Below are 14,138 nucleotides of genomic sequence, written 5' to 3'. Positions count from 1 at the left end.
CCGTCTTCGGGTCCGCGACCCCTTTCGGTGCCGACGCAGCCGCGTCGGAAGCCTTCACCTTCGGTGCCGACCCAGAGGTCTTCGGGTCGGCCATTTTGGCGCGGCTCTTGTGGTCGGCCATCTTGGCGTGGCTCTTCGAGTCGGCCATTTTGGGTTTCGTGGAAGTTGACGCCTCCAGAACCTTCTTCACCAACGCCACTTTCGGTTTCGGTTTCGCATCCGAGGGTGCGGGACCAGTTGGCTTCACTTTCGGTTTCTTGGTAGAAATGTCCGTGACCGGGCCCGGAGGCGGGGACGTAGGACTTATAGTAAGATCTCGGGTAAGGCCCGAAGGCGATCCCTCGACCTGGGCCGTATGACGGGGGGTAACCCCGGAGTCCGGTTGGGGATGCTCTTCCTCTGAGCTATCTCCCATCGTGGCACAAATCAGTTCGTCGTCCCCTACCTCACCGGAGACTTCGTCGCAGGCCTCCTCATCCGCGTCGTAGGTCTCTTCCTCAGACGCGGGGCCAGAGTCCGACTCTTGTACGTCGTCCTCCTCCTCGATCGATTCCTGAAAGATGTCATCAGGTGGGGGTGCCGAAGCCGACAACTGTGCCTGGAGTCGATTAGCCCGGCGAATCTTCAAAGTTTTCTTACTCCTAAACTTTGAACACGCCATGCAGGTGTCTTCACGGTGATCCGGTGACAAGCATGTGTTGCACACGGGGTGCACGTCGAGGTGCGAATATTTCGAGTGACACAGCGGACACTTCTTGAATGGAGTCCGCTCCATAGCAAATACGGTAGTGTAGGCCCGTCCGCGTCGAAGCACGTGGAAGGGCAGTAGGAGATTGGAGCTGAGAGTCAGTAAGAAAAACCGAACGCAACTATACCGACGCCCAGCCTAAAGACCTTTTGGTCTCAAGTAAAATCGAACAACTATCGGTTCCGAAGGAGGGAACCGAAAACACATCCGAACCCTATGGCGGAAAAAAACAATCTGGGGATGGAGGCGATGCCCATGCGCACTGTAGTCCAGGGGAGGAGCCACCTATCTCGTGATACTTCGAAGACTCTTCCAGGACAACAATGTGCAATCATCCGGACCCAACACTAGGTGGCGGACTATGCACAGATATGAATTCAGCAGCCCACATGCCTCGAACATATATTTCCTTTTTTGGGTATTAATGGGTGGTCTAAAAGAATCAAACTATCTCATCCAGGCAGGACAGGCTAGAGGAAAGGAGTCTGTCAAGGTCTGAGGTTGTTGGTCTCTCTCAGACCTACCCATTTAATCGCCATTTAAGGAGTGCTGTGGAGACTCAATGCAAGTTGTCAACACTCCTAGTAGCTTAAGGTTTGTCTTGGGCTGGAAGGGCAAGATGGAGACAAAATTATTCTACCTTTGCCTTCAGATCCTGTGGAAATTTGGCAAAGATCGATGTTAGCATTTAGCTGAAGCCATCTTGTTTCCGGCAGCCATTTTGTCTGCCATGTGCTCGCCATGTGCTCTTTCCTTCTTCTCTGTCATTTGCCCTTCTGCCTTGCTCAAAGAACTAGCCAGTTCTTTGAGCAAGGCAGAAGGGCAAATGACCAACAACCTCAGACCTTGACAGACTCCTTTCCTCTAGCCTGTCCTGCCTGGATGAGAAGAGTTTGATTCTTTTAGACCACTTATTAATACCCAAATTAGCCTCTGCTACTCTGCACATGCGCAGAGAAGTTTGTAGCTGCCCATGCACCTGTTTAGGTCTGTTACAGTCAGGATGTGTCTACTAAAGTCAGCAACTGTTAGCTCCTCCTACTTTGTTGACTGTGCATTTTTGTATGACCATTTATGTAGGTAACTCTCCTATGTGTGCTTGTACCGCCTTCTTTTGAGCCCCTGTGTGGGTATAAAAGACCCATGGTTCTTCTACTCCTTGAGCTACTTCATACACTACCGAAGGGTGTTTTGTGAATGTAGTTCCACCTCATGAGGATAATAAATATCTCTTTGCTATTCCAATTTCTGTGCCAACTTCTATTTACTGGTCAGAGGACCTGTGTGCAGAGAAGGGCGAACCCCTAGCACTGGTAGGCCTTGCTGAGGTCCACTACAATCCCAACACCGAGAATTATCAAATCTAAATGGCATTTTAGTTTCCAACATAGTCGCTTGTATAAGTGACAAGATTCTAAATCTCGCAGCATCTTTGCAGTAGCAATTTCGTCCCTACTTAAGAGAGCTGTTTCACAAAGCGATGCCACTGGTAACATTATTCTTAAATTCATTTCATTACAACAAATCTATTACCGAAAAGATGGAGTCGTCTTGATAGCACAGACTTCTACAAAATAAGTCATACCATTCAACACATCTCATCTTAAATCTAAATGGCCTTACCTTTCAAGGAGTTCACATGCTTCTTTCTTAGTAAATTCTTTCTTTTCGGGATCAATATGACTTTGAAACCACTGCAGTTTTTCACCTGAAATAATGTTAAACTGCAATGAACATCCAAGTGAACAAAACTAAATTGCATTAAAATAATGTCTCTCTTTGATAGAACTAGCATTAAGCTTCTATTCATGCTCCAATCAAGATGTTTAAAATAAATCTCAAAACTTTACTACGGCCTATGAGATTTTGTACTCACTCTGTTTAAAAAGAGATAAATGGCTAATCGCAACATTGGTATTACGCAAATCTCACTATTATCCAGCTGGACTGCCACCTTGATATGAAACCCAACAAATAATTATTGGTACCAGGCTGGGGTGGAAGAAAACCTAGTGTGACGGGGTTTGTGTGGTATGGCCTTTGCAGAAGACTTTAAACCATTTACCTGCCCCTGAACTTGGAGGGTGCTTCAGATTATACTCAGGAGCAGTTGGGAGTCGCAACAGAATAATGACTGAAGGGGAGGCCCTCTTAATGTGCCAATTTGTTTTGTTGTCACCAATAATTCTGCCTACCAACCTTCAGAAATAGATTCTCTTGTATAGAGAACCTCCATCACTTGGGGGTGGAGAAACAGGTGTTTGGGATGGGTTAAGGGGGGTGAGAGGGAGTTATTAGGCAGCTAATAATATGCTATAACAAACTGAAAAAAAGCCTATTGGATTCTGTTGGACAGTGGTTTATTAGTAGTTGCAAATATGCATTTACCACTGGTAATAATTTTTTTTAAACGTTTTATTTAATGTTGCATTGAGATGGTACATAAGTAAATTACATTTGTATACAAGAGACAATCAGCAATATATAAAGGACCAAGTCACGTCAAATTATAAGTAGAGTCACTTAACACATAAATGTTCTCATGCAGATACCCATTTTTTTCCCCGTCATTACACGCTGTGTGGACATCATTGTATAGTGTGCAACAGTAACAATATATGTTTCATAGAGCTTCTTGGGTGAGGGACCTCCGCAAGGTGTGGGGATATGCTGCATCAAAGACATTCAGAAACAATGTGTAATGGCCATTTCACGCTAGTAAGTCACCAGTGTCTTATTCGCTGGCAATTGGACGTGCCAACAAGTATGACTGGAGAGGGCCCCATATGGCCCTGGGGCGTGAAGCAGTCGGGGACAGTTCAACATATTAACATGTCTGATCCGGCCATAGAATCATATCACCAATCCAGTCCTCTAATGTAGGTGCCCTCCTGTGACCCCACCGACAGGCAACCCTTCTTTTGGCCAACGTAAGTCCAAAGGACACACATTTGCGATATTTCGCCGGGATCTGCTCAGTATAGCAGAGTAGTGCCACCAAGGGAGATCTCAGGTTTAGTATGGAAACCATGTGGTTCAGTGCAGTGAATACCGTGTTCCAATAAGCGTACACGCCTGGACAGTCCCAAGCCAGGTGGAGGAAGTCTGCAGACTCCGCCCTAATTATGTTGCCTCTACTTGTGTCACGCAGCCCAAATTTATGTAACTTCAATGGAGTGTAGTGACTATGCTGAAGAAATTTGTAGTGAGTGATGTGTAAGCGGCAATTCAAGGAGATTTGTTCAGTTTGTTTACAACAGAATCCCCATTAGATGTCAGTGATAGGATGTTCCAGTTCGGTCGACCATCTGTCCCGGGCAGCACATGTGGGATATGTAGCATCTGTGTACATGGTGCGGTGTAGTGCGGACACTAGATGTGAGGCTGTGGGGGTAAGTACATGGTGCAACGGTGTGAGCACCGCAGGCTCCACTGGATACTCGGGGTGCAATCTATCATCCCGTGCCGTAAGCGAGTGTTAGACCTGGCACCATTGGCGTGGGTCTCCCTTCCATTTTTGCTGTTGCCTCATGTGTTTTTGCTGTGTTAGATGGTTTGGGCACTGTGCCACTGCTATTCAGTGCCACAGTGCAGGTGCTCCCTATTGTAAAATGATGTATGGATTAGTGAATCCATGTTTGTCTATTTTGGTTTACTTGTCAGACCCTAGTCTAGTGCACTGAGTGTGCCAGGGCGTGTAATCCAAACACTGATGGGCCTGCAGCACTGGTTTCTGCAACATTGCAGTCGGGTTAGATGTAAGGTCGTGGGTGAGCCATTGGTAGAAAATTGTGAGGTCAAGAACCACAACCCTGAAAGTCTGAAATGGATTATTCTCAAACATGTGACACTGGGACCGAGAGGAGGTGACATCACACCAATTCTCAATGTCAGGGAGTTGAAATGGATTTAATTTTTTGACTCGGCCCAGAACTGCCTCAACGAGGTGGAGAACAATTTTTCGCAATTAGCTATTTTATGATTTCCTTTAAGTTTTCTCTTCTTCTAAATTATTCCACTGTCTGTCCTAACATTTCTGGATAATGATACGAATCCTTCATGATACACCAGTCTACACGACCCAATGCTGGCACGTGCACTGTGATCTTACGAGAAATTTATTTCAGTAAGTATCAATTTTGCGGCTGTTTTTCTAACTTACACTACCCTGCGAGGTAAGTGCGTTAGGAAGCGTGCGTGAAAACATGGTGTGGCAACTTGTGAATTGCGTTGGCTCTTTATTGTGATGCCATTTTCTTCCATCAGTATTTTGAAATCACCTCAGATTGGCCTAACCTTAAATTTGGTGGGGAGATATTTTTCAGTAGGACCAGGTCCCATGACAAATTTCTTTCTGGTGTCAGGATACCTTCAAATGAATTTAGATCAATGTTTAAATAGGAAACAAATTTCAAACTACTGAATATAAAAGCGCCCCACCACGATAATGATCTTTCCATTGTCAGGGCGCTTTTTAATGAATTTAGATCAGTGTTTAAATCCTCTAAATCCTTTTCCGAATTACTGAATACTCAAACGACCCATCACTGCTCCATTTCCCAATGGAGTCTGTTTTCTATACCCATGATGTAACATGACACGCCCCCCTAGACCGCGTCTTTGCTACAGCGTAGCGCATTCAGGAGTCAAACGATTATCGCTGTTACCCTGAGACGAACGCGGCACACCGACGGCTTGCAAAGTGAATGTAATGCCCTGAGACAAATGCGGCACACCGACGGCTCCCAAAGTGATGGTATTGAAACCTGTTTTGAAGGTGAGCCGACCCACCGTAGCAGCCCAATTTTTTTTTTTAAAACCCGTGCTTTCATAGAAGTAACACAATGCTCGTTGTGTTTACAGATACAGCCTGAAGATTCCAACCCCTTCAAGGCTCCTCTCTCTACTTAGCATGAGGTAAGCCCAGTTTCACAACGTGAAACCGACGCTCTTTTTAAATCTATATTTCACACGGTGGATAAAACAATGCATTTATATTGCAGAAGTTGCCGTTCCATCTAATTGAGGTCCTGACCCTGCATTGTTGTCAAGGTAAAATCGACTCCTTTTTATGGAATCATAAAACTCAGTTACCCCCTGGCCCTACCATTAAACACCAATTTGGATACTTTGATTTATTTCTTGTTATGTGCACAATGTTTAAGTGATGACATAGTGCCTTCATGTAAGTGTCCATTATCCTGTGTGACAGTAGACTGGCATGGTTTGTTTTAACTAATCCTCTGTGTACTAAATATCTCAGAATTACGCCCGAAGGGGTGTTTACTCTTAAATGTAATATGGGGATTTTCCACAAAAAATCCCCGCTAATTCCTGTATTTTAATCGCCTTTAGGACCCCTGCCCACCTCATCCCTTGTCCTGATGAAGACCCGCTCTGTAAGGGGAACTGTCCCTACAATCCCAAGGGTCGAAACGTAGACTACGCCCACCAGGATATCAGCTTCTATCAAAAAGCAGGATTAATTCAGCTATCATAGAAGACCGTTGTCTCTCAATCATTTCTGACTTGTTGAAGCAGCTTATTGTGGCCCCTGGAGGGGGAGCCACTTGAAACGATTTGTGATTGTAAATAGAATGAAATGTAATTCTACTTTCTTGACCAATGAAGTTTTTCCTGCATTTTTCACCTATATCCTTCACATACCAGCACTCCCCCACTCCTTTCCCCTTTGCACGTGTGGGCACGATTGTGTTATAATAATCTAATAATTGTTTTGGATTCAAACTGTATGAACCAACTGTAGGCTGTGGTATGTTGTGAATAAAAACAACTGTACTGTTGAAATTCAATTCTCGCATATTGATTAATTTAAAATTTAACTTTCCATGATTCTAACTTTTCCCAGACTGGGACCCCTCTGTCTTTAATGCTTACTTACCCAGGTCCCTTTGACTATTTTGGGTTAACCCTTTTCTATACCCACAGAAGCAGCCTTGTAAAATGTGTCTAAGGTCTGCCATTGCAGAGCCTGCGTGCAGTCTGGTACTGTCATGCTGACTGGGCAAGTGCACCCACTTGCCAGTCCCTAAATCTTACCTTTTCTTCATATCAGTCACCCCTATGGTAGGCCCAAGGGCAGGGTGCATTGTAAGTATAAGGTAGGACAAGCCCTGATGTGTGTGGCATGTCCTAATAGTGAATTACAGCCATTTTCGTTTTTCACTATTTCAAGGTTACCTGTTCTCCATAGGCCAGAATGGGCTGTTAGAATTGTTACAGTTTATAATCCTAACAGGCTCAGAGAACATGGTAGAAATTCGAGTTTAGTATGCCTGAACTCAGAATAATAAAATACATCTTTTAGTAAAGTTGATTTTAATATTCTGTGCTTGCAAATACCACTTTTAGAAAGTAGGTATTTGCTTGTCTAACCATTCAAACCTGCCTCTGCTAGTTTGGGTATTCCTATGTCTGGTTTTCAATTAAATTCAATTCAGAAAACTTTATTGCGGTTGGATATAACCATAAAAGCACATTCTAATTTCGACAATTATAGATCCAGGGTCAATTAAAGGTATAAATTAATAACATACATTGGCGTTTAGGCATAATAGAACAATACCATTATTTAAAAATCATCTTTATGGGAATTTCATAGAAGTAAAACACACTTTAACAAGCATTTGCAATGCAATAGGTCTCGCATTATGAAAGTTTGAGCTATTGGTCTTGTAAATGACAACTTTTTTATTTATGTGTTGGTTTTGAAAGAAGCTAAATTAATAGTTTTGTCATTTACAATACCAGTAGTTATAACTTTCGCAAATGTGACACCTATAGCATTTGTAATGCACCATGTTTTGTATTTACGTGACTTAGATGTATTGATATTACAAATAACCACGGCTTTTAATTTTTTAAAATAATTAATACTTAAATTAAAGTGATTGTAATTTATAATGGCAATAGCTTAAACTTTTGGAAATAACTTTTGTGAAGATTATGTTTAGTGTATTTTATTGTGACGAAAATCCAAGAACAGAAGTGAAATATTAACATCTTTTTGTGACATTTGTAATAAAGCTTGAAACATTGAGAGAACATATTTGACCCAGTTGTTGTTGAATTGTTGCACAGATTGATGCTGTGATGGTGCAGAGTGATGTTGTGGTGGCGACGAGTGATGCTGTGGCATTCAGTGATGCTGTGGTAGCGCATAGTGATGTTGTGGTGGCCCTGAGTGATGATGTGGAGGCCGTGAGTGATGCTGTGGAGGTGCTGAGTGGTGTTGTGGTGGTGCTGTGGTGGTGCTGAGTGGTGCTGTGGTGGTGCTGAGTGGTGCTGTGGTGGTAATGAGTGATGCTGTGGTGGTGCTGAGTGATGCTGTGGTGGTGCTGAGTGATGCTGTGGTGGTGCTGAGTGATGCTGTGGTGGTGCTGAGTGATGCTGTGGTGGTGTTGAGTGATGCTGTGGTGGTGCTGTTGAGTGATGCTGTGGGGGTGCTGAGTGGTGCTGTGGTTCTGCTGAGTGGTGCTGTGGTGGTGCTGAGTGGTGCTGTTGTGGTGCTGTGTGGTGCTGTGGTGGTGCTGAGAGATGCTGTGGTGGTACTAAGTAATGCTGTGGTGGTGCTGAGTGGTGCTGTGGTGGTGCTGAGTGGTGCTGTGGTGGTGCTGGGTGATGCTGAGTGGTGCTGTGGTGGTGCTGAGTGGTAGTGTGGTGGTGCTGAGTGGTGGTGTGGTGGTGCTGAGTGGTGGTGCTGAGTGGTGGTGTCGTGATGCTGTGGTGGTGCTGAGTGATAATGTGGTGTTGCTGAGTGATAATGTGGTGTTGCTGAGTGATAATGTGGTGGTACTGAGTGGTGCTGTGGTGGTGCTGAGTGGTGCTGTGGTGGTGCTGAGTGGTGCTTTGGTGGTGCTGCGGTGGTGCTGAGTGGTGCTGCGGTGGTGCTGAGTGATAATGTGGTGTTGCTGAGTGATAATGTGGTGGTGCTGAGTAATAATGTGGTGGTGCTGAGTGATAATGTGGTGGTGCTGAGTGATAATGTGGTGGTGCTGAGTGATACTGGGGTGGTGCTGAGTGATACTGGGGTGGTGCTGAGTGATACTGGGGTGGTACTGAGTGATGAGGGTGAGGGTGTGTGGGGTGTGAGGGGTGAGGGTGAGTAAGGGTTGTGAGGGTGAGTGAGGGTGAGGGGTGTGAGGGTGAGGGGGTGTGAGAGGATGTGAGGGAGGGTGAGGGGGTGGGTGAGGGGTGTGGGGGTGTGAGGGGGTGGGGGGTGAGGGTGTGGGGGTGTGAGGGGGTGGGGGGTGAGGGTGTGGGGGTGTGAAGGTGAGGGGGTGTGAGGAAGGGTGAGGGGATGTGAGGGTGAGGGGATGTCAGGGTGAGGGGTTGTGAGGATGAGGGGGTGAGAGGGTGTGTGAGGGTAAGAGGGTGTGTGAGGGTGAGAGGGTAAATGAGGGTGAGAGGGTGGGTGAGGGTGAGTGGGTGAGAGGGGTGTGAGGGTGAGTGAGGGTAAGGGGGTGAGGGTGAGTGAGGGTGAGGAGGTGTGAGGGTGAGGGGGTGTGAGGGTGAAGATGAGGGGGTGAGACGGTGTGTGAGGGTGAGAGTGTATGAGGGTGAGAGAGTGTGTGAGGGTGAGAGGGTAAGAGGGTGTATAAGGGTGAGAGGGTGTGTGAGGGGGAGAGGGTAAGTGACGGTGAGAGGGTGGGTGAGGGGTGAGAGGTTGAGTGGGTGTGTGAGGGGTGAGAGGTTGTGTGAGGGTGAGAGGGGGTGAGAGGGGGTGTGAGGGTGAGAGGTTGTGTGAGGGTGAGAGGTTGTGTGAGGGTGAGAGGGGGTGAGAGTGTGTGTGAGGGTGAGAGAGGGTGAGGGTGTGTGAGGGTTGAGGGTGTGTGAGGGTGAGGGTATGGGTGATGGGGTGTGAGGGTGAGGGGGTGTTAGGGTGAGGGGGTGAGAGGGTGTGTGCGAGAGAGGGTAAGAGGTGTATGAGGGTGAGAGGGTGTGTGAGGGTGAGGGGTGAGAGGTTGTGTGAAGGTGAGTGGGTTTGTGAGGGGTGAGAGGTTGGGTGAGAGGGGGTGTGAGGGTGAGAGGGGGTGAGTGTGTGAGGGTGAGAGAGGGTGAGGGGGTGTGAGAGTGAGCATAAGGGTGAGGGGGTGTGAGGGTAAGGGTGAGGGGTTGTGAGGGTGAGGGAGTGTGAGGATAAGGGTGAGGGGGTGTGAGGGTGAGGAGGTGTGAGGGTGAGGGGGTGAGGGTGAGGGGGTGGGTGTGAGGGTGAGGGTTTTATGTGGGACTTCGTCAGTTACAAATGGAGACTTTGCAGAGTGTGCACATTTTCGTGCACTAAACCATGCCACGGTGTGGAGGCGCAGGCGTGCACAGGATAGAGTCATGAAAGTGGGCCGTGTAAACACCCACAATGTGCATGAACATTTTCAATTTCTTTCCCTCGGTTTCACATATTTTTAAATGTATGCTGGGCTGATCCAGGTGTAAAAAGTGCTGAACGGCGAAAAGCTCGTGTGAAATCCCTGTGTTTTTTAGAAAGTTATGGAGGGGAAGGAAATATTGACTTTGGATGGTAATGAGGAAGGAAAAAAGCGTTGTTTTATATGTAACCTACGCGCACACCTACACATTTGAAGGATACGGTCTGGCACTCAATAAATATTGTTACTTTCCATTTTTGGAGGTGTTAGTCTATTAAATCGAGATTTAAGACGTTTTATTTGTATAGGGCCGTGTGGCCATATTTTATATCAATTTTCCTTTTCAATGCACGTTCATTCAAGCAGGAAAAACGACCACCAGGGGAGGGTAGTTAATTTATGAATTATGTATTTATTTATTTATTTATAGCTCTTGTGTCACAGAAGCCTTAAATCCCTAGCAACGAAACCAATGAACGGATGGGGAGGAGTTTTAACATTAATCCTCCCCTGAGCAGGTGCTCTTCACCCCAGTGGATACAGTTTCCTATCGGTGGAAGACTTCAGTTTGCAGAACGCAACTTTTCATAATACCCAGTTCATAGCGCTCGTGTGAAACACGAGTTACGAGAGGCACCGATTAATTAGCCCTGAAACTGAATGTCCGCTACGGGCAGGGGTAAATTGTGTGTAGGTGATAGGTAGAGACGTGTTTACCAGGCAGAAGCACTGAATGATAGGAAATCTGAAAGGCCTCAAGGAACATGTAAAATAAAATAAATCGGTTGTGGTGACGAGAAGTGCTCAGTTAACAGCAATGCAAACAGAATGAACTCTAGGCGCTTGTTTGAACTGGGCGCTGTGTGATGTATCAGATTGTTACCAAGATAATTTGAACGTGCTTCCTAGATCACACAAGGATGACAGGCTGAGGGAACACAACAGTAGCCAAGCCTGTGGCCACCGTGCCCCACACGTCCCTGCACTGGGGCAGCAAGTAGTCCGGTCATTTGCCCGACCCAAAGGAATGTGCCTGTGGAGCAGAGGTCTTCATCTGTGAGCTGGAGGGGTAACGAAGGGGGGTGAGGCTGTGGAAAAGAGGAGGGGCAGGTGGGTGGTAGGGTTGGGGTTTCTAATGGCACGGCTTTTCGCAGTCACTTAACACCTCTTTCTAAACAAAGAAGTGAGGCAGGGGAGCCCAGGTACAAAAGCCTTCAAGGCAGCGCTGGGAGGGGGGCTGGGCACGAAGGAAGGAGAAATGCGAGTCAAGGCCTGACGGCCGTGAAGTGCAGTGGGCGGGGAAGCAGATCCCTTTGTTTAACAGATTTTATTGGCATTTTCATTTCGTACCACACAGCAGTATATACATACATTTAATTATCAATTGTACTTGTTATGGTAGTTCGCTACTTAGGTAACAGTAGTTCAGGTTGCTTGTATCATTCACTATTTATCGTTGGTCATTTCTAAAGATCTCATTCCAAGAAACAATGATTAGGTTATCAAGAAATGAAGCGGGGACACGCAATTTTCACTCCTGCCTCTCATATTTTGCTTGTTTAATGGATCACAGATAATGTTAAGAAAAGGGAAAATAATTATTTTAACTATCGAACATACATGAAGAAGATGTGGTCTCCATTCAATTTCAAATATTTCAAATTCAACATTTATTGACTGGTTACTAAAAGCCTCGAGTCTAAGTGGCATACTTCGGAGAAAATAGATCTGCTTAGGTATCCCTCTCCACCAATTGAGAAAATTGTCCGTTCTGTGGGTATCACATTATTGCACTCGAGCTGGATTTCATTGTTTGCCATGAATCCAGCACGCCGCAAAGGGATTTGGTTTGCAGGTTGTGCTTTACGTATTTTGCTACATGTTAGACCTGACATCATTGGCTTGAGTCTCTCCTCCATTTTTTCTGTTTGCCTCCACTGTTTTTCGATGTTTTGCTGGTATATGCTTTGGGCGCTGTGCCACGGCTGATCCGTGCCACAGCGCAAGTGCTCCCTATGTTAAATTGATGTATCTATTGTATCCATGTTTGGCTTATTTGGTTTACTGTCAGTCCCTAGTCTAGTGCATCAGGCGTGCCGGGGCTTGTAAATACAAATGCCGCTCGTGGGCTTGCAGCACGTGTTGTGCCACCCACAGGAGCGGCCTCGTAAAAGAATGTCTACGGGTCGGTCATTGCGAGACCCACGTGCAGCCTAGTGCTGTCACGCAGGCTGCGCAAGTATACCTACTTGCCAGCCCCTCAAACCTTCCCTTGACTTCATGTTAGTCAACCCTATGGTAGGCCCACGGGCAGGGTGCATTGTAAGTGTAAGGTAGGACACGCCTGACCAAGTTGGCATGTCCTAATAGTGAATTACCGCCATCTTCGTTCTTCACTATTGCGAGGTAGCCTGCTCTCCATTAGTTAGAATGGGCCGCCGGGATTATTAATGCTATGATGCTAGCTGGCTCGGGGAGCATGATGCAATGTCGAGTTTGGTATCCCTGAACTCGGGGTTTAATTACGCATCCGTTGGTGTGGATGGTTTTTGGACTCTGGGTTCGAAAATAGCACTTTTAGAAAGTGTCTATTTTCTTGTCTAACCATATCTGGTTTCTGCTGGTCTTGCGTGTGTGTGACAGGAGCTGGGTGGCTCCACAGGTCTGGATGAGTCAGTGTGGGATGAGTGGGACATTTGCGTTGAGAGTAGGGGGAGAGTAGTTGCTGATAGCCTGCCCTGCCTGATACAATGCTGGCTCCACCTCCTGCCAAGCGGCTGATGGCTCTGTGCCTGCCATGGACGATCCTAGCCCCACCTCCTGCCAGGAGGCCGATAGCTCTGCTCCTGCCAGTGTCAATGCTGTCTCCACCTCCTGCTGGGCGTCTGAGGACCCAGCCCTGCCTGACTCCACCCACAACAGACCCAGGATGTTGGGAAATCCCCCGGCATGGACAAAGGGATCAAAGCCGAAAAGGGGTATAAGAGAAGGACCCCTGAACCAAGAATTTAGATCACTTCTGACAAGGAACCCTGTAACCAAGGACAAGAGGCCTGCTGACCTGAGGACTTGCCTACCCCTTCTGCCAGTGTGCTGTTTGCTGGGGGGAATCCTGCAGTGCTTCTTTATTTTTGCCAAGGAACCAGGAGAGAGGAACTGTGTGTGTACTCGCACGCTTGCTAAGAAAATCTCCAAGGACTGGAAGAGTGCCAGTCTCCTGCTGAAGTCACAGGGCTAAAGGACTTCATCTGCTAAAGTGCCATTTGCTGGGATCGTGAATCCAGCACCTCTGAAAGAACCAGCAATCTCGACGCCGACGGACGTCGCCGAATCCAGCTCGACGCAGTGGGTAACGGCCCCAGTGTCCCGCTTCCTCGACGACCGGCCGCCGGGCCCGACCGACGCCAGCAGCAACGCCAGTGAGTGGGAGTACGGCTCTAGCTCCAAGGGACCTCGTGTCTGCACCGCTGCTGATCGCATCAACTGTGTGCCCTCTCGACGCCGTGAGCGCTGCTCACTCTGTGCAACAGCATCATCGACGACGCCTGCTGAGGCCTGATCGACACGAAGACGCGACGCCGGATTGCTCGACGCCGCTGATCATCGTGTGCTTCATTTTCCTAAAGGTACTGTGTTGTGGGGGGTCCGTGTGACTCCGGGCTCGACGTAGCGCTCCTCGCGGTCGACGCCGAACCTTTGGAATAACTTTGCCTCGACGTCGTGTAGCCCCCGTGTGGGTTACCCTGTTGCTAAGAACTGTATTGCCAAGAAGAAGATTTATTTGATACTAAAGACTTTTGTGCTAGAGAAGAAACTACCTTTGAACTATCCTTTTTCCCTTCCCAGAGTATTTATTAAGATTGTGTACATTTTTGTCGTTATTTGGTCTTGTGCTAAGCCTTATATAAAAATACTTATTTTTATAATACTATTGTGTCGTGTCCATTTGTAGTGTATTCACTTTATTACTGTATGTGGTCATAATTGCTTAACACACAGCTTCT

General features: G+C 46.9%; 1 protein-coding gene across 1 annotated transcript in view; it reads right to left on the bottom strand.

Annotated features, from left to right (window-relative positions):
* TMA16 (translation machinery associated 16 homolog) overlaps positions 1-14,138 on the bottom strand; it is a 125,465-nt gene that overhangs the window by 60,537 nt on the left and 50,790 nt on the right. The window contains exon 4 of the mRNA XM_086962387.1: positions 2,372-2,456. Coding sequence (XP_086818513.1) covers positions 2,372-2,456 — 85 coding nt within the window. The remainder of the gene's footprint in view (positions 1-2,371; positions 2,457-14,138) is intronic.

Source organism: Lissotriton vulgaris, chromosome 3_1 (assembly GCF_964263255.1).
Source record: "Lissotriton vulgaris chromosome 3_1, aLisVul1.2, whole genome shotgun sequence".
NCBI lineage: Eukaryota > Metazoa > Chordata > Amphibia > Caudata > Salamandridae > Lissotriton > Lissotriton vulgaris.
The sequence above is the reverse complement of the archived record's forward strand: the minus strand, read 5'-3'. Positions and strand labels throughout refer to the sequence as shown.